The sequence below is a fragment of the Polypterus senegalus genome, chromosome 3 (assembly GCF_016835505.1).
Source record: "Polypterus senegalus isolate Bchr_013 chromosome 3, ASM1683550v1, whole genome shotgun sequence".
NCBI classification, from domain to species: domain Eukaryota; kingdom Metazoa; phylum Chordata; class Cladistia; order Polypteriformes; family Polypteridae; genus Polypterus; species Polypterus senegalus.
Window position 1 is genome coordinate 298,367,808 of NC_053156.1, and position 21,466 is coordinate 298,389,273.

General features: G+C 41.1%; 1 protein-coding gene across 1 annotated transcript in view; it reads left to right on the top strand.

Moving 5' to 3' along the window:
* The window catches only part of LOC120526719 (androglobin-like), a 28,560-nt gene extending 22,014 nt beyond the window's left edge, over window positions 1-6,546 (top strand). Inside the window, exon 3 of the mRNA XM_039749875.1 lies at window positions 2,140-6,546. Within this exon, the coding sequence (XP_039605809.1) occupies window positions 2,140-6,546 (4,407 nt within the window). The remainder of the gene's footprint in view (window positions 1-2,139) is intronic.
* The last annotated feature ends 14,920 nt before the right edge of the window (window positions 6,547-21,466 follow it).

The window sequence follows — 21,466 nt, forward strand, 5'->3', positions numbered from 1 at the left end:
TAATGAATGGATGGATGGATGTTTTAATGTTAGATTAATGACATACATTTATATGATTAATTATTTTTTTAATCGATTCCCAGCCCTATTATTTACTTAAAACTTTTTTTTAATATTTGTTATTCACCACATAACATGTTTTACTAACTATCCATGTCAGTCATTTAACAATTCATTTATATTTAAACAACAATTATCAGTTTTACAAAATTACTGTGCCACAGGGGTTGGAGATTGTGGCACTGACAAAAAGACAGGAGACAGAGCTGGAGGTGGGCAGAGTAAAAGATGTTAAGATTTGCATTTAGTGTGAAGAGGATGGACAGAAAATAAGAAATGAGGACATTAGAGGGTCAGCTCAGGTTGGAGAGATGCTGGGTATATTGGGAGAAGGGTGCTAGGGATGGAGCTACCGGGTTAGAGAAAAGAGGAAGGCCTAAGAGGAGGTTTATGGATGTGGTGAGAGAGGACATGCAGGTGGTGGATGTGACAGAGCAAGATGACGAGGACAGGAAGAGACGAAAAAACTGATGATCTGCTGTGGTGATCTGCTTAATGCTGCAGACAAACAAGATCTACAACATCTCAAACATCTGTGTAAACGAAACAGAAGACCATGAAAAGGTTGTGATGCCTCAGCTGTTTTGATTACTTTATAACCTGCGAACAGACGGACGCCATACATCTAGGATTTTTCAGATTAGTTTACCACTTGGGAAAGGAAGAAGTACTAACAAGATCAAAAACCATGAACAAAATCATCCATCATACGGATAGCCAGCCAATCACATGTGTGTAATATCACGTGTCCAGAAGCCTCACATGGAATTTTAAAATAAATATGGCGTGTATAAGATACCAAAACAAAAGAAGGAACAGTGATGTCAAAAAGGACATCAGAAGAGGAGACCAAGTCAACCATTTCATCTCACCGTCAGTGAAAGCATCTTATGAACAACACTGACCGCTAGATCAAAAAGCCACCCTTGGACAAACTTCCAATCCTTGACATTCTTCATAAGCTTTTTCTAAAAACTGTCTATATCCAGACTTTGCTATCTGTATTTTCTTTTATACATCCTTATACTGGTATTAATATTCCTTTTAATAAATACCACATTGCTTTTAAATTTATATACTTTGTCTTTATATCTAGAGAGATTGAAAAAATAAATTGAAAATAATGACACCTGTATGGGGAGTAGCCACATTACTTGCCCATTGGGTTTATTAAGACTAAGTGGTCACTTCTTGAAAGAAATGACAACTGCGGTAACAGCAGGACATATTGTTCGGTTGGAAAGTGGCATATAAACAAAAGAGTTGTGCTTTCTATTGTGTCACAATGCGCCTGCATGTTTGTCAGTGCTGGAGACGTGTTAAGGCCCCATTGTCTATTTAAGGATATTTACAGTATGGAAGTAAAGACTCCTATAGGATATTGTGAGACGTGTTAAGGCTCCATTGTCTATTTAAGGATATTTATGGAAGTAAAGACTCCCATAGGGTATTTTGAGAACGTATTAAGGCTCCATTGTCTATTTAAGGATATTTACAGTATGGAAGTAAAAACTCCTAGAGGATATTGTGAGACGTTTTCTCTAGTGTCTATTTATCTATGTAGGAATGTGAGAGGATTCTAAATAGAATATTGTGTGGTGATTGACAATTACGTTTTCACCTGAGACTTTGTCCACAGGATCCCAATGTGTGTGTGTGTGTATCTGTATGCATGAAAACATACAAGAGTAGACCAACCTAGTAATGGACTTGGGAATGTCCTACAGAAACCCACGATAATGCATGCTACAAAATGTGAAATACTTTCTGAAGGCACTGTATGCTTTTAACTCGTAGAAACCTTTACCAAAGAAGACAAAAAAAAAAAAAAATTGCCATAATGTTTGTTTAAATATGTTGATTTTACAGATTGCAAAAACGAGAGCTTTGTCAAAAGCGGCAAAGAAGAAAGAGGATGTAGCAAAACCAATGGCTCCCCTTGCCGCCAAGAAGCTAAGCAAAAACTGGCCAATGGGCAAGAAGGACCCTCTTGCTGCAGGTCTACTTCCAACTCTTTCACTTGCCGACATCCTTCAGCAGAAAAAGAAAAAGGGACTGTCACTGGCTGATCTGCAAAAGGACAAGTTTCCTTGGCCAGAGTGGAATGATGCTGACATCAATGGTGAGGTATGGGATGCGACAAAGCCAGGTAAAGAGAGAGAAAAGGCAAGCAAAATCCCCATTGTTCACTTTTTTAATGATCCTAAAGGAAAAATCCAGATGCCACCATCCGTTACTGTCCACACATGGAGACGTCCCACTGATTTCATAGTGGACAAGACACCTGTTGTTATAGAAAACCAAACCTGGTTTGATTTGGTTTCTTCAAATGTACACTTACTTGGCAGTGAAATGTTGAGGAGGATAATCTGCGACATCTGCACTCTCTGGAGATCCTGCAATGGGATTTTGACAACTGAAGGAAGAAGCAGGATGATGGATCATTCAACTCTTTCATGGAAACCTTGGGAACATATTTATTCCCTCTGCAAGGTCAAGAAGGGTCACATAGCACAGTACAACTTTTATGGGAAATATGTAGTAAAGCTTTATTGGATGGGGTGCTGGCGAAAGATTATAATTGACGACACTGTTCCATTTGATAATAACAACAAAATGTTACTGCCAGCTACATCCTGTGACACGGAATTATGGCCGATTCTGTTGGCCAAGGCGATCATCAAACTGACAAATGTAGATATGAGTAAGGATAGAAAAAGTGAGCTTGGAGAACTTTCAGTTGTGCATACTCTCACTGGGTGGTTCCCTGAAACTGTTCCTCTCAGTGCAGGATATTTAAACCAAGTCTGGAGTTTTCTAAAACAAACAGTTCCACCAGAGACCATAGAAGAGAGTAGTTCATTGATTAGATCTTTGTCTAAATCGAACAATGTAAGTAGTCCACGTCCAGAAATTAAGAGTGGCGCGGTGACCTCTGCTGAATCTGGGCCCTTGATTACAAATAGTAAACCTGCAGAGGATGAAAATGTGATAGATGATGTTCAGGCAGGCTCGTCATCCTCCAGTGAGACTGAGGATGATCAGCCAGGCATGGGGACTAAGGAAGGGGTAAAGACTCCACGGATGGCTGTTTATGCCAGCTTCTTGTCATCTCATTTGACCGAGAAGAAAATTCCTGGTCTTGAAGAGGCAAGTGATTTCAAAGAGAAACTACAGAATTATGGCCTTCCATCTAATTGGAATCATGCAGTGTTAGTGACTAAAACTAGATCTTTCACAACCGCTTCTGTTCCTTCTCAGTCTTTGTCATTTTCCACCTGGAAGGCGATACGTAGAATTAAATCTGCAGGGAAGCAAGAACGCTTTGTTGAAATTGTGAGTCCTTTCCTCAACTATGGCAGAGAACCCATGGCAGGGACATCAGTGAAACCTGCTGAACAGGAGATGGATAACACCAAAGAGAAAGTGAATGATATTGAGGCCGTGACAGCTGGAAATTCTGCAGAGAAACCACAAACGGGTCACTCTGGGCAAACTGTCAGTTCAGATAATATCTCGACTCGGGAGGTATCCGTTACTCCTCCTTTAGAACAGCAGAGACCTCAGAACACTTGGGTTACCTTTGAGGATTTCTGTACGTGTTTTCCAACTTTGTTAGTGTACCACATGCCCGCAACATACCAGCACTCTGCCCAAAAGTCGGATTTAAGGTCTGTTGAGGAAAAGAGGTGCACCTTTCTTTCTGTAGACAACTTGCAACCAACAGAAATTGTCACCTGTTTTTCTCCTTTTTCCAACTGGAAAGAGCCTGAGAGCAACGAAACGGGTGGTCTGCTCACCGCAGAACCGTTTTCATGGAAAAACGTGGCCACATACATGCCCATTCTGCAAATTAATACTTGTGCAACCAAAGCGGCCCTGGTCATGCTGCCCGCCGGCCGTCATGTGTTACGATTTACGGCGAGATGCCCCCAAGGGTACCACATTCATCTCTGTAGTACTGTTCAATTCGCTTTTGGTGAGGAGGAACTTGTCATGCCATTTCTGGCACAAGAAAGCCAAAACTTTATCGAACAAGCAACAGCCATCCTGAAGGCTGTCAGGAATGTTATCGATAATTTTAGCAATGAAGATGAACTTTTGCAGGCCCAGAATGATCTTGAAGCTGCTCACTGCCCCTTGCAACTGAATGACCCGGAGGCAGTCAAAGAACACTTTGAAGCCTTCAACGGTGCTTTGTACTACACCATAACCAAAGCTCTAGCAAACAGCAACGTCCAAGATATGACATTTGCCATTCAAGCCTTAACTTACAATGATTCCACGGCGACCTATTTCAAAGGTAACCCAAGATCCTCTGAGGTGAATGTAGATGTTCCTCCACAGTGGATTAACAGAGTGGCAACTGCAGAAGAAGTACAGGCTGTGATTGTCATACAGGCAGCATGGAGAGAATATTATGGTAGTAAACTGATGAAGGCAAGAAATGTGAAGACAAAAGAGAACAAAAGAGCAGTGCAGGCACTGCAGAAAATCAAGTCTGCACTAGATGCAAATTTTGAGGAGCATTCTGTTACTCTGCTAAGATATCTTTTCAAAAGTAATGTGCAGTCAATCCATCTGTACCCATGCTATGAGGATGAGTGGACCAAGGTTTCATTTGCTGACTATGTAGTAACCTATCCTGATAAACCAGCAAACTCCTGGTTTTTGGTCTTTAGGGAAGTGTTTGCTTTCCCTGAAGACATGGTTATTGTGCCACATATATACTCCAATGTGCCAGCCAGTATTCTTCACGTGTTTGAAAATGATACTGGAGAAGAAGTAGAGAGGATCTTCCAGAAAGTTCAGCCACATTTCTACTCCAAAAACAAAACCTATACGTTCATGGCAGAAGCTGCTTCTGGGGATTCAGCTATTACTGCTGGAGAGTGGAAAATGCGCCTAGTTGGCTCTTGTCTTCCTTTGCCAGTTCCTTGCAAAAATACCATAAACCACCTGTTTTTGGTGAAAGAGTACAAAGATTATTATATCCCAAATGATAGACAGCTCATTTGCCGGGTCTTTGTCACTGTAACTGTAAAACACTTCACCACTGTTCAGATCCAGACATCCCAATCTGATGTCTATATCAAGCTACAGATACTTGATAATGAAGAAGAGGTGGCATCTACCATTCGTAAAGGTTGTGCTGTTATTCCAGTATTTACATTTTGGCCAAATGAAACGCCGTCCTCAACATCAAGTGAAGGCACCGCTGCAGTCAGAAAAGTGGAAAGAAGCACCTCTGGTAGAAGCCAAGGCCAAGCCGATGCGTCTAACTCTGTATCAAAAGATGCGGTGGTCACAAAGTCAAAGAATCACAAATATGTCGTTCAGGCTTCTGTACTGCACAAAAGTTGGACCCTAACTGATGACCAGCAAGCCTTTGTAAAGACATTAAAAGAACAGCAAAAAAATGAAATTAAAGTACATGGTAAAAAACCAGAGGAAGTACCAGAAGAAAAGCCAGCAGATACACCTAGCCTAACACCCATCTTACCTCAGAAAGTCACAAAGGGCTCCATTGCAGCCTTTAAGAGGATTAAAGACAAGCCTTTGGAAAAGCCTTTGGATAAATTAAAGTTTAGCAAAGAGGCAGAAACTCCTGTGCGGAAACCAGACTCCAAATTGTTTTCCTCATCCAACCTACAGCAATTGTTCCGAAAGGCAAATGTCTCACCAGTTGTTGTCAGGTCACCTTCACCCAGTAGTCTCTGGAAACAACGGAAAACTCCAAGTGTCCAGCCAGAAGCGGAAAGTGAAAAAGAGTCTTTTGATGTCACTAAGGCCTATTGGAGCCTTCACATTGTGTGTGATCCTAATGATTCAGACTCAATAGTATTAAAAAAAGACACTGAACGAGTTGAGGAAATCCGGGCCATGAAGCTGGCATGGGAATCTGCCGAGCCAGGAAGAGCTAAGAAGGCTATGCTTGCTCGTCTTCAGTATATTAAACAACTCCCACAAAAAGTACTTTTTGGTAACATCAGAAAGGCCATAACTGGCAGCACTGCCGTGGCAGGTAGTTCTGGAAGTGTTACAGACCGAAAAACTTCGGATCATGCTAAAGATGAGGATGCCAAGCTGCCTGCGGAATTTACTGTTTTCTTTAGGAAAACCGTCACAGAGCCCATTTTTAGAGACAAATCTGTTACTGAGCAGCAAACCAGAGAACACTGTGAGAAAATGGATCGCTTCAAGAAAAACCGAGAGATGATCCTCAACCAAAGAGAGCTAGAGAAACAATCGAGGGGCCAGCTGAAACACAAACAAATGGAGATGTATGAACAATTTCAAACCACGTTAGACGAGAAAAGGGAAAAGATTCTTGAATGTCGAGAAGAATTCCGACAGACACAGATCACAAACCTAAAGCATCAAATGAGTGAAGAAGCTGTACCCCCACCAGAAGAGGGAGTGAAACCAGCGAAAATGACGTCTATATCCCAGCAGAAGAGCCCCAAGGGAGGAAAAAAGAAATGAAGGACTTTGTGAAGGGAATGTGGCTGACATTTTTGACCTAGCTTAGATTTCCAGGTGGTATCCTCTCTATGGAGTTTGTCTGTTCCCCCACCAGAAATCATGTAGATTTCTTCTGGGGGTATCTCCCACAGTCCAAAGAGATTCTCATTTCTGAAGATTGGTAATTAAACTGAGTGAACGTGGCTGGTTGTCCATGGATAGACATGGACATCCAGCAATTTTTCTCACATTGGCTTCAGTGCAATATAATCCCGTACTGAAGAAGTAAGTTTAGAAAAGAAAATGGATGACTTTGTTAGGATGGCAACAAAGGGTTCATCTCCATCCGAATATCTCAATCTTGATCAGATTCAAGGAAGATTGATCTTCATTATTTGGTTCCCATTTGATACAACACCACCAGGTCAGTAAAATAGACAGATGACTTTCTTCGGAAAGCAGCTGAGGGTTCTGCTCAATTAAGAAATAATGCAGCTTTATGAAAAAGTAAGTATAGCCCATTAGTAATGGTTGACTTCTTCTAGATGTTTGAACAGGCAAATAGTAGAACTATAGGCAAACTGTGCCTACAGATAAAGATGATAGGCGTAAATATAACCACAAGGAAAATTAGACTTTTCAATTATTTACTCAACAAAAATTTCAGTAGATGGTCTACTGGGGAAAAAATAAATCAGCCCTTGGCCACTGAAGCCAGTATTGCCCTTTTTATCAGAAACTACTTTTTGTGAGAATTTTCCATGACATCCCACCAGTCTCTGAAATCGACACTCTGAAATCTTTAACCACTCATCCATGCAGAATTTCCTTCAGTTACAGGATGTCTGAGGCTTGTTTCAATTCCCTCAACAACACTTCAGTGGGATTCAGATCAGGGCTTTGACTAGGCCAGTTCATGATCCTCCAGTTCTTATTTTTATCCATTTCTTGGTGATGCTTTAGATCATTATCGTGTTGAAAGGTCCAACTTCAACTTTTGGACAGATGGTCTTACATTCTTCTCAAGCACATTTCGATATGATGCAGACTTCATAGTTGACCTGATGACTGTGAGCTTTCCAGGCCCTGAGACAGCCCAGTAATATGTTTCCAACACCATAATTCACCATTGGTATGAGGTTTTTCTGTTGGAGTACTGCTGTCTTCAGTCTGTGTCAAACACATCTGCTGTTACTGTGACCATCCAACTCTATTTTTCATTCATCAGCACATTGTTCCAGAAGGCCCTGAATTTTGATTGTTTTAGTGACTGGTGATGTCACCTGGTTTCACTTTTTCAATCCTGTAACCAAAAATCAGTCAATGGCTCCATTCAAGGCTAGGCGTTGCAAGTCTGCTGGCAAAACAAAGTTCATTATTTTTTCTCTTGGAAACATCTCTGCAGTACCACTGGACAAAGGGGCTACAGCAACAGCCAAGTGGTACTCAGAATTCTGTTTGCCTAAAGCTTTACTCGGAATGAAGAGAGGTCACCCTGGGCTGCCCTTTCCTCATCTTTCTTCCACCATATCAATGTGCCACCACAATAACTGTATGAATCTGAACCTGAATCTGGCACCTGAGTCCCTGTATTGTTAAGGTGCTGATCTGATATTGGTACATACGTAGGCGTTTGTATTACTGATACAGATTTCCCCTGCTTTTGTATATGATCCAGTTGTTCTAATGTAGTCGTATTAGTGATTGTATTATCGTAGTATTTCCCTCTGCTTACCCTTTACCTGTTTTCTCAAGGGTAAGTGTACTCATCAAGTTTGTTATCGGGTCGATCTACTGTTGCACTTTAAGATTAACACACACATACATAGTTATTTGTTCCCTACTATTGAGTGGAGCTCTCATCCTTAGCCCTTAACACTAGAATTACCAGCGCCTACAAGAAAGCTCGTAAATCTGGCCCACCTTAAATCTATTCTCTCCTCTCCGTCAGCGTCTTTTGTCCTGTAAATGTGCCGATAAGCAGCCTGGTATCCCATCCCCCCGTCCACCGCTGCAGTTCAATTCACAAAGACGTTTGTCAGTGCTCAGTGTTTATCTTCGAGTGACGTGCTGGAGCTTTATAGGGTAAAATAGTACATCATCATGTGGAATACATACATTTCATGTGTGTTCCGAGTCAACAACAATCTATGTAAAACGTACAGTAGTTAACACAGAAACGTTTTCATATTTTAGTAATAATTGAAAACATGTAGACATGAAATGTATAAGGTGTGAAGCCTGAAGTACAAATATCAAATAAACACTTTCACAAAAGGTACAAGTATAACAAAACAAGCGCACTTTTATTCAAGAATTTAACCGAAGAAAAAAGAAAGCAGGTTACAGTAGGCGGTTGATACGACAGCTTGCGTGGTGTAATGCTAAGAACTACTGCCTTCCAATCAAGAGGTTGTGGTTTCGATATCAGCTACTTCCCAAATTTACCATTTTCAGTAGTGAGCTGCTCTTATTGTTAATATCTACAATGAAAGCATACATTTGATTTGCGTCTGTAAATTTATAATTAAAGTTAGCTCCCACACACCCCCCGGTTCAGATGCCGTTTTCATATAAAGACGTGGTATAACAAACAAACTTGTTTTGTTACACCCGCTCTTTATTTGAAAACCGTGTCAGATCTTGTGCGCGAACGAGACTGGGAAAACTGTGGACGTGGATGTGAGTGGTGTGTGTGACTGAGAATGACTGTGGATGTCAATTTTTTTTATTCAGTTTTATTCTTGAGTGCTCCTGCTCACGCTGAATTAGTATGCACCCCCTGATCCATGATGTCAAAGGCGCACTGACAAAAAAGAGAGACTTAGGTATATATGACATTTGGAATAATTCATTTTATGACCTGTATTGTACATTTTATTCAAGAATATAAACAAAGAAAAAACAAAGCAGGTCACGGTGGGCGGTTGATGTGACAGCTAGCGTGGTGCAATGCTAAGTAACTGCTGACTCCCAATCAAGAGGTTCTGGGTTCGATGCTGGCAGCGTCTCAAGTTTACCGTTTTGAGTAGAGAGCTGCTATTATTGTTAATATACAATAAAAACATACATTTGATTTGTGTCTGTAACAGCAGCTGTAAATTTACAGTGCTTGTCAAAGTTAGCGTTTTTTTTATTCAGTTTTATTCTCTCAGTCACGTTCAAGCTCGCCCCGATCTGACACTGCTGTTCTCAAATAAAGACGCACAATAACAGAGGTGAACTCGGATTGGAGAAAGAGAACAGAAGTCCTGCCCGCAAGAAACGTCCAGTCACATATAAGAACAACGCAGCTGCACCAGACGTAAAGGCGAAAGATGGCACAGTTTGGATACAGGACGAAGTCCGGCGTCATCCTGCCAATCACCTGTCCTTGAAAGAAACAGCACGGCTTACAGAGCTCGCCAACGCTACACCGTCCAGATCTAAACACTAGCGTGGTGTGTGTGCCCAAAAAAAGTCTAACTGCATTCTCGTACCACTGTTTGCATACTAAAGTGTCAGCAGGTATTTTTCATGGCATAACACGTATAATTTGTGAGTATGCCCTTGATGATCAAACGGAGGAAGCTCTGCAGTATACTTGTGACTTTACGCTGTAGGAAGATAATTAAATAAATCAAGGTAAGTAACATTCGATCTGGCTTTTATATAAGTAACATATAAATGCTTCTTATGTAAAGACCATCACAAAACATAATCACAAACATGAGTTTGCACAATACGTTGGCGAGCTCTGTAAGCCGTGCTGTTTTTTTGAAGGACAGGTGATTGGCAGGATGACGCCGGTGCCCAAACGGTGCCATCTTTCGCCTGTACGCCTGGTGCAGCTGCATTGTTCATATATTTGAGAGGACTTTCTTGCGGGGAGGGCTTCTGTTCTCTTTCTCCAATCTGAGCTCACCTCTATTATTGCGCGTTTTTATTTGAGAACAGCAGTGTCAGATCGGGGTGAGCGTGAACGCGACTGAGAGAATAAAACTGAATAAAAAAAAACGCTAACCTTTACAAGTACCATACATTTACAGTGGCTGTTACAGACTCAGATCAGATGTATGCTTTTATTGTATAATAGTAACAATAAGAACAGCTCACGACTCAAAATGTTCATTTTGGGAGACGTTAAGACTCAAACCCAGAACCTTCTGAATTGGAGTCAGCAGCTCTAACCAGTATACTACCCGAGAAGTCAGGACAACAAGCAACACTAACCTGATTTCTTTTTCTTCAGTTATAGTCTTTGTGTTTTAGAGCGCATTTGTTCTGTTAAACTTGTATCTTTTGTGAAAGTGCTTATTTGATATTTGGACTTCAGTCTTCACACATTATACACTTCATGTGTACATTTTGGCGTTAGTACTAAAACATGGAAAAGGTTTGTCTCTTAGGTATGTGTTCAACATTTCTGTCATCCTACACTTACACAGATCTTTGTGGACACAGAACACACGTGAAATGCATGTGTTCCGAATAACGATATATTTTTTTAGCCTAGGTACCTGACTCACTGATAAACCAGGTTTCATTTATGAGAGGTTTTTGCAGTTTCTCCGGTGGTGGGGGGGATGGCATAGAAGGCTGCTTGCTGCCTGGGATTATCGACACATTTACAAGACAAAAGACGCTGAATGGAGACGTGCAAGTGGATTTAAGGTGGGCCGGATTTATGAGTTTTCTCGTAAGATTTGGTAATTCTAGTGTTAATAAACCTCGTAGCACAGAGGTAATGGCAACTCTCCGGCTGCACCAGGTGCTCAAAGAAATCTAACTTATTACTTCAATCACTCTAGACATTAAGACAAAGTATAGAAAGTTAAAAGCAGAGTGGTATTTATTACAGGAATAATAATAATAGCACTGGAAGAAAGAATAATAGAAACTAGGATTCATACAAAAGTCTGGCTATATATAGTCTTTAGAAAAAGCTTACAATGAAAGTTACAGATGACAAGGATGAATGTCGCACGGTGGCTTGTGATCTCGCACTCGATGTTTGTGGAAATGCTGTTAACTGACGATCAGATGAAGACTTGTCATACGTGTCTTTGTTTACCTTTCTGATGTTGCTTTTCTGTCATAGCTGTTTCTCTTCTTATGTTGCTTTCAAATGAGTCATATTTATTATAAAATTTCATGCCGTGGTTTCACAACACATGATTGTTGCATGCACCTGATTGGCTGGCTGTCAATATGATTGATGAATTTTGCTCAGACTCTTTAATCTATCTTTTCCCAGATAATAAAGTTTTTTTGATGTTGCCTAAAACATCGGCATGTCCTCCATTTCTCAGGCTGTAAACCAAATTGTTGTCCCAGATGTCCATCCATAAAGTAATCAATAGCCTGAGGTATTGGCTCAATCTTCCTTTCCCAGGCTGTAAAACTAATTTAGCACTATGCTGTGAACAACTGTTATAAAAGTGAGGTGTAAGGGAAGAGGATATGCCTTTTCATTATAATGCCTATACAAGTGTCCTGCATCTGAATTCATCTTTTTAGATTGATGGATGGGACTGAGCAAAATATAATAATAAAAATATAAACCAAAATGTACAGATTTTTTTACCCCACAGCAGTGGTCAATAGAGTAGAGTTAGAGATAAACTTTATAGTGTATGAATGTTGTGTTACACTTCCTCTTCTACAGTTCCAATATCCTGTAACTGAGACCTAGTAACCTTACAGAAACACAGACACTTGATCTTTTATTAAGGTGTACACATTACACCGATATCTATTGCGAGTCGTAATTTTCAATTTACTATGATATAGATGGGCGGCACGGTGGTGTAGTGGGTAGCGCTGCTGACTCGCAGTTAGGAGACCCAAGTTCCCGGGTCCTCCCTGTGTGGAGTTTGCATGTTCTCCCCTTGTCTGCGTGGGTTTCCTCCGGGTGCTCCGGTTTCCACCCAAAGTCCAAAGAAATTCAGGTTAGGTGATTTGGTGATACTAAATTGTCCCTCGTGTGTGCTTGGTGTGTGGATGTGTGTGTGAGTGCGCCATCTGGTGGGCTGGTGCCCTGCCCAGGGTTTGTTTCTTGCCTTGCACCCTGTGTTGGCTGGGATTGGCTCCAGCAGACCCCTGTGACCCTGTAGTTAGGATATAGCGGGTTGGATAATGGATGGAGGGATGGATGGTATAGATTTTTTGTCATACTATCCACTTGTACTTTATCGATTGCTACAGTGGCGTGCCAAAACATTCTGTCCCCTTGAAAATAATCCTATTTTTCTGCATGACAAAAGAGTTGCACACAAATGTATGCATTCAGTATTGTTAACTCTTATAGTCTCTTAACTCTTATAGTCTATTAAGTTTCTAACTCTTATAGGCATACAAATGTATGCATTCAGTATTGTTAACTCTTATAGTCTTACTCACTATTGTGAACTCTTATGCTGCAACAATACATTTGCAAAGTCACAATAAAGCATTTTCTGTAGATGTTTAACTGAAGAAGAACAAATCAAATCAAAGTATTCAAACACTTCACATTCATAGTTTTGTTGAGAGCCCTTTAACTGCAATAACAGCCTTCATTCTTTTGGGGGGAACTATGTTCCAGTTTTGCACGTTGTTCAGGAGGGATTCTTCTCCATTCTTCTTGACAGAATTGATAGAGATCCTCTCGGTTGATGGGATGGCGCCTTTGGACAGTCATTTTCGAATAGTGCCACAAATTGTAAACAGGGTAAAGATAAGGGGCTTTGACTTGGCATTCCAAAACATTCACCTTTCTGTTTTTGAACCATTCCACTGTCCCCCTTTGGCCTTATGCTTAGGGTCATTGTCATGTTGACAGATGAATCTTCTCCTGAGCTGTTGGTTCATAGCAGACTGGAACAAGTTCTCCTGCAGTATTGTGCCACATTTGAGTCCATCCATTGTTCCTTCAATTCTGACAAGACTTCCAGTCCCAGCACACGAAAAGCATCCCCATAGCCTGATTCTGCCATCACCATATTACACCATAGGCATGGTGTTTCTTTAACCATGACCAGTGTTAATTTTACAACATACATACCTCTTTAAAGTCTGGCCAAAAAGTTCTATTTTGGCTTCATCTGGCCATAAAACCTTCTCCCACATCTTAACTGGGTCTTTCTCATGCTTTGTGAAAGAAAATGCCATAAGTGCTTTTATGTGGACCTTCTAATGGAATGGCTTCTTTCTTCCTCCCCTCCCATAGATGCCTGTGTTATGGAGAGCTCTTGAAATTGTGGACCCCTGCACCTTCACTCCAGTTTCAGCCAAAGAGCTTTGCAGACTTCTAAAGGCCCGTTTATACTTCATGCTCAGAATGTGTTCACACACTCATCATGCCTGCCAATATGTTCCCAACGTTCATTTGACGCATCCTCTGAGCAGGTCCTCCGACATTAATGTGAGGCATGCGCAAGTTACAGTACCAGCAAAAAGTCGGGGGGCGCAGTGTGATAAAAGTTGGAATGTTCGATGTGGTGAAGCAAATTGCCGACATACAGATGCATTCGTGGTGCTTTTATATTCAAGTGTGGCATATTCCCGATCGTAATGTAACATAATCGTAATTGTCTGTTATACCTGCATTGTTATCACTCTTTAATTTAATATTGTTTTTTATCAGTATGCTGCTGCTGGAGTATGTGAATTTCCCCTTGGGATTAATAAAGTATCTATCTATCTATCTATCTATCTATCTATCTATCTATCTATCTATCTATCTATCTATCTATCTATCTATCTATCTATCTATCTATCTATCTATCTATCTATCTAATGACATGATATATTTCACATACCATCTTTTGTGACATCCTTTTTTTTCTGGGGTTTCCTCCTGACCTGACAGCAGTGGCAACAGCAATAGATCACCACACTGAACACATTAAATGTATGATATTCGAACTCTCTGCACATTTATAATCCTTAGATTTATACTTGATATCACTTTCATGATGAAATGCATTAAAGTAAGTATATTACATTTTACAGATAAATCGTTAATTTCATTTAAATAATGAATACTGTTAATAATTACACACATGTAGTGACACAGTGGCTGAGCGGTAGCACTGCTGTCTCGCAGTATGGAGTCACGTCTCTGGTATTCCCTGCCTGGAATTTATATGTTTTTCCTGCTGGGTTTCCACAGTGAGCTCCGGTTTCCTTCCAAAGACATGCAGATTTGGTGACACTAAAATGACGCCAGTGTGTGTGTGTGAGACTGTATTCACCTTGCGATGAGCTGATGCCCCGTCTAGGGATTGTTTCTGCCTTGTGCCCAATGCTTGCTGGAATGGACACATCCCTGGATTGATGGATTTAATCATTAAACATCCTTTTCAGAGATATTGCGGTAAGGTGTCATCGGAATTTAATGGGTGTTCTAGTCAAATCACAACACAGCAAAGCTGAACCTGGTCTCACATTGATAATATCTCGTACTGCCACCTGGTGGATTCTTCCAGATTTCTGTAAAGTACGCATGCAAGTACAAACAGTAAAATGCTTGCGTAGCACGAGCGTCTGCTGGAGCATGCGTCGCATTGCGTGAAGTATAAACCTGGCCTTAGAGTGACAGTAGGATTTTTTATCAACGTCCTGCTCTGTAGCCTGTTCTAGTAAGAGTCTGGGTGCTGAGATGAGCCTTCCACTTTCTGATGATGGATCCAGCAGTGCGCAACAGGACAGGCAAACTCTTTGATACTTTTTGTAGCCATGTCCTGCCTTGTGCATTCCAATGACTTTGTTTCTCACATCAACGGTATGCTCCTTTGTCTTCATTTTTGCAGTGACTGTCCAACAAAGACTATGGCCCTTACAAAGGTGCTTTTTAGATCCAGAGAGATAGAAAGGACCCACAAGTCTTTATGTTTACTTATGACTGTCACCTTTGTGTCATTTGGGATTCATTTGTCTTTTGTTACAACTCAAAGACACATGATATTCTATATGGTGGTCCACAAGGCTCTATCCTGGGTCCGCTGCTCTTCTCAATTTACATTCTTCCGTTAGGTCAGATTATCTTGGGCACAACGTGAGCTACCATAGCTATGGTGATGACACACAGCTGTATTTATCAATAGCACCTGATGACCTCGACTCTGTTATTTCACTAACACAATGTCTTACTTGTGTTTCAAAATGGATGAATAGTAATTTTCTCAAGCTAAATAAAGAGAAAACAGAAATGTTAGTGATTGGCAATAATGGATACAATGAGGTTATTAGAAATAAACTTGATGCAAAGAGGTAAAGAACTTAGGGGTAACCGTTGACTGTAACCTGAATTTTAAATCGCATATTAATCAGATCACTAGGACAGCATTTTTTCACTTACGAAACATAGCAAAAGTTAGACCTTTAATATCACTGAAAGATGCTGAGAAATGAGTTCACACTTTTGTTTTCAGTCGACTAGATTACTGTAACGCACTCCTCTCAGGACTACCCAAAAAAGACATAAATCGTTTTCAACGAGTGCAGAATGCAGCTGCTAGAATCCTAACTAGGAAAAGAAAATCCGAGCATATTTCTCCAGTTTTGATGTCACTACACTGGTTACCTGTGTCATTTAAAATTGACTTTAACATCTTGCTTATGGTTTACAAAGCCTTAAATAATCTCGCTCCATCTTATACTGTATATCGGAATGTCTGACATCTTATATTTCAAATCGTAACCTCAGATCTTCAAATGAGTGTCTCCTTAGAATTCCAAGAGCAAAACTTAAAAGAAGTGTTGAGGCGAGCGGCCTTCTGCTGTTATGCACCTAAAATCTGGAACAGCCTGTCAATAGGAATTCACCAGGCTGATACAGTGGAGCACTTTAAAACACTGCTAAAAACACATTACTTTAATATGGCTTTCTCATAACTTCACCTTCATTTAATCCTGACACTCTGTATAGTCAATTCATTATAATAACTATTCATGGTGGCTCTAAAATCCATACTGACCCCTACTCTCTCTTCTGTTTCTTTTCCCGGTTTTCTGTGGTGGTGACCTGCGCCATCATCACCTAATCAAAGCATCATGATGTCCCCCCATTGATGGATTAAAGGCCAGAAGTCCACTTGACCGTCGTCATTAAGTCCTTCCATGAGAACCCTAAATACAAAGAGGACTGTTTCATTTATGTTAGGTAGAATGTCCAGAGAGGACTGGGTGGTCTCTGGCCTGGAACCCCTGCAGATTTTATTTTTTTTCTCCAGCCGTCTGGAGGTGTTTTTTTTCTGTCCTCCCTGGCCATCGGACCTTACTGTTATTCTATGTTAATCAGTGTTGTCTTATTTTAATCCTTACTTTGTCTTTTATTACTCTTTTCTTCATCATGTAAAGCACTTTGAGCTACATTATTTGTATGAAAATGTGCTATAGAAATAAATGTTGTTGTTGTTGTGTAAACCTGGAGCTTCCAAAGCACAGAGGTTTAAACACTTGTACAAATACGAACTTTGGAGTTGTTCTTCTTCAGCTTCAGTTTATTTGGACTTTGGAAATGTATAGTTACAGCATGGGCAGCACGGTGGCGCAGTGGGTAGCACTACTGCTTCTCAGTTAGGGGACCTAGGTTTGCTTCCCGGGTCCTCTCTGCGTGGAGTTTGCATGTTCTCCCTGTGTCTGCGTGGGTTTCCTCCGGGTGCTCCGGTTTCCTCCCACAGTCCAAAGAAATGCAGGTTGGGTGCATTGGCGATCCTAAATTGTCCCGTGTGTGTGCCTGGGGTTTGTTTCCTGCCCTGTGTTGGCTGGGATTGGCTCCAACAGACCCCCGTGACCCTGTAGTTAGGGTATAGCGGGTTGGATAATGGATGGATGCATAGTTACAGCATAAGAGTTCACATTAAAAATACTGAATGGATAAATATGTGGACAAATCTTTTTTCATGCCTTTCAAAGGATTTCAATACTTTTGCACGCCAGTGTATTTGTGTTTTATACCATTGTTCTGTAAATTGCTGTTTTTTTATCTGAATAAGTACAATGTTGGTTCACACATGCACTTCTTAATAACTCTCTATTCTTATGGTTTGTGAAAGTGCACAATAGAGTCCAGTTTACATGCCGACCTGTACCTAAGTCTTTGTAGTGTGATATGGTCATGTTTGACAAGAACGTTTTCTGTAAGAGATTATGGACTCATTTCCTGCTCATTCTTTAATTAGTAATCAAGTACTGCATGTATTGCAACATACTTCCTCATCTCAGTTTTAGCTAACTTGCTTTTCAAGATTCAGAAATTGTTTTATTTGATTAATTGGAATTGTTTCTTAATTGTTTTTCTTACCAGCAGCCAAACAATAATGAGAGCAAAACGAGCCAACTGAAGGAGTCTCAGATGTAGCAGAGGTCAGTACACCGGAATCTGAAACTGTCAACCAAAATTCACAAAGCCGCCCTCCCAGGTCTCATAGTTGTTTGACAAACCTGCAGCAAGTCATAACCCCATTCTGCATGAAATAGTTTTGCTCACGCATCAGTTCTCTCGAGAAGTCTTCCTTTTCCTTTTAAACGTAATTTGGTTGTCATTAAAACAGCAAATCTGATAAAACATGGTTACCAAGACATCACGCGTCCCATAGCAATGCATCAGACTGTTTGGCATCCAAGAACAACAAATACTAAGTGCTGTCATTGCGGGTGTGCTATTTTAGATTCATTTTTGGCATCAAAACCCTAAATAAGTGCCTCGCCATAAAAGGGAAATGTTTGCCATCAAGAAACAGTAAACATTACAAATGCTGTCTTCACTTGCTATGTTTCTGCCATATTCTGAACATTTGACTTGGCATGCAGTAAAAAAAAAAAAAAAGTCATGTTTTATTTTTCATTATCTCTGTAGCAATATGCAGGTGTATGACAGTGTTGTCTTTTTCGTACGTGTAAGGTTTTGCTTTGGTAAAAATGAGGTGTCTTCATTTTCTTTCTTTTAAGAACATTAGAACGGTCTAGACAAGAGCAGCCCAACAAAGCTTGTCAGTCCTATCCACTTCATTCTTCTAAAACAACATCAAGTTGACTTTTGAGCCCCTAAAAGTCCTTCTGTCTACCACAATACAAGCTGTCCCCGGGTTACGTACGAGATAGGGACTGTAGGTTTGTACTTAAGTTGAATTTGTATGCAAGTCGGAACAGGTACATAAATTTAATAAATGCTGTTGTTGACCGACTGCAACCAAGTGCTCTGCCAATGAATAATGGAGTTTCATGTCTCTCTGACCTTTTTATTATTTCTACTTTATTTTCCATGGTGATGTTTTTCTCTTCTTTACTGTATTAGATTTGTGTTTCAGAGACATTCTTGAAGGGTGAAGACAAAAGGTTAAGATGAGCTCTTCTGTACAGCACTGTACACGCAATCACAGCAGGAAGGCACCCGTCGTCAACACGTCTGATGTACTGACGAGAGACAACTTCCTGCTATGTGCGTAACAGTACAAGCAGGCTTGCTATTGAGAATGAATGGGGCATCGACGGGCGGTTCATCACTAGCCCATCCTTACAGTTACCTCCACTACAGTATGCTGCCTGCAGTGTCCGCCCACCAAGAACGAACACGTTGTGGCCAAAGGCGGGTAGTTAATCACCCATCACTGCCCCCATTCAACAGGCAGCCATCCGAGGCATACTACAATGCTATGCCCCGCCACCCTGTTCACCCTCAATGGCCTCCGTTCAGCCACAACCCGGTCACCGCTTGCAGCATTACCAGTTGCCCACCAACAACGAACGGGGCAGCCGTGTGTGGTGGGTGGGCAGTGAAACTGCTTTCCACCGGGAGCTGCTTGAGGGACACTACACTGTGCGAGCAGCGATATCGCCCCCCTCCAGCCGCTGTACAGCCACCACTTGCAGTGTCCCCAGGCCGAAGATGACGGAGCAGCAGTTACTGAGGCGCATGCGTCACAGTTGAGGCCCTTTCGTAAGTCGTATGTCAGATGCCCGGAACCTGGGGACTACTTGTACTTGGTCACTTATTCCAAATGTCTATGATTCTCTCTGTGAAGAAAAACGTACTAATGTTTGTGCAAAATTTACCATCAGCAAGTTTCCAACTGTGTCACTGTGTTCTCATTTAACTAATTTTAAAGTCACAGTCTTGATCCACCATACTAATTCCCTCCATAATTTTAATCACATTAATCATGTCCCCTTTTAATCTTTGCTTGCTTCAGCTGAAAAAGCTCAACTCCTTCCATCTTTGCTTCAGCTGAAAAAGCTCAACCTATCAGTCCCAGAAATCAGCCTAGTCGCTCTTCTCTGGACTTTTTCTGGTGCTGTTATGTCCTTTTTGTAGCCTGGAGACCAAAACTGCACACAGGACTCCAGATGAATCCTCACCAGTGTGTTATAACGCTTGAGTAGAACCTCCTTGAACTTGTACTCCACACATCAGGGTGCTATATAACCTGACATTCTGTTAGCCTATATTGGCCAGTTCCTTTAGAAGTGACGACAGATAGCTGATATGAACTGACTATAAACCGAAAAAGTTCTTCAGTGCAAATACACAGAATTGGCCTTCTTAAAGGGAACTAAAATACAATCTGTACATCGTACATCATCACTTTTGAGGTATAATATATTTATCACATCAACAAACATTACAATAATGGCATAGATAGATGCATGGATAGATGGATGGAACAAACTTTATTTGTCCCCAGGAGGAAATTTGGCATTTTACAAAAGCTCTTTAAATAAATATATGTCTGAAAACACACTAGAGTGACCAAAAAGGAAGAAAATGAAAAAGAAGGGAAAACTTCTGAACTGTCATTCCCTGTCCCAGTGAGGCGCAATAGAGGTGTGTCGCCGTTGGTACAAAGGAGCTTCCCCTGTCATGTTGCTTGACGCACTTCTGCTGAATAATACGGTGGCTGAAAGTCCTCACTGTAGTTATGTCACAGAGAGGATGTGCAGCATTGTTCATAACGACACTCAGTTTTGTCTCCATTCTCTTCTTTGCTACAACTTCCAGGGGTCCAGAGTGTGTCCCATAACTGAGCCTTCCCTTTTGTTAGCTTGTTGATTTGGTGGTCTTCTCTTGAAGTGATGTTACCAGCCCAGCACACGACATTGGCCATCATAAAGTAATAGAAGATGTGAAGGATGTCACTACCCACATTAAAGGAACGCTCACTTTCTCTGTAGTTCCCTCTGTGTCTAGAGAACAGAATTATTATTATTATATGCAAGCTGTCATTTGGCTGATCAAGTTTCTTCGAAATGTTGTGTATGGATATGTCAGAGTTGCTGCCGTAAATATTTATACCTTCTTCTATCGAGTTTTCTTTAATAAATCCCATCATTTCATTGGAAAGCTGTGCTGATTTTGTGCACATGCCTGGTTAGGTCAGGTTGGGGAACATGCCCTGGTTCAGCACGTTGCTGAACGCACCACACAACAAAACACCTCTAGATCCTGATTGGTAACCCTCTCAGGCAGACATGTGGTCCACTCCCAACTTCCGGAAATGAATCTGACCCCCATGTTGCCTCAGAGCCTATTCTGTTCTCTTTCGGTAGGGAACTGGCACAGGGACATAACCCTGGAAGTATTGCAAGAAGTCTAGTGGTCTTCAGCCCAGTCCACCAAGGAACATGGAGTGTAAAAGAAGAGTTGTGGAAAATGGCACCGAAGATTGGGACCATTTCCATGTGTTAGGTGAAAGGTTACCACCAGATTGTCTGTTTTTTATAAAATGTGTTGTCTCTTGGCTTACCATGTGTCCCCTTAAACTGATGCCACATTATGTAGCTTCTAGTTGACATTGATGTATGCCAGATTTACTGACCGCTGTTGCTGATCTCGTCGCCAGACTTTGTCGATGTAAACGACCAAAAGTCACTGCCCATATCATATTTACAAACTGTGGTGTGTGAAGGCTGCAAAAGTTCCAGAGTTTGTAAAAAGTCCCTGGCCCCTGCTAAAAGTTCCTATGGTGGGAAAGTACTT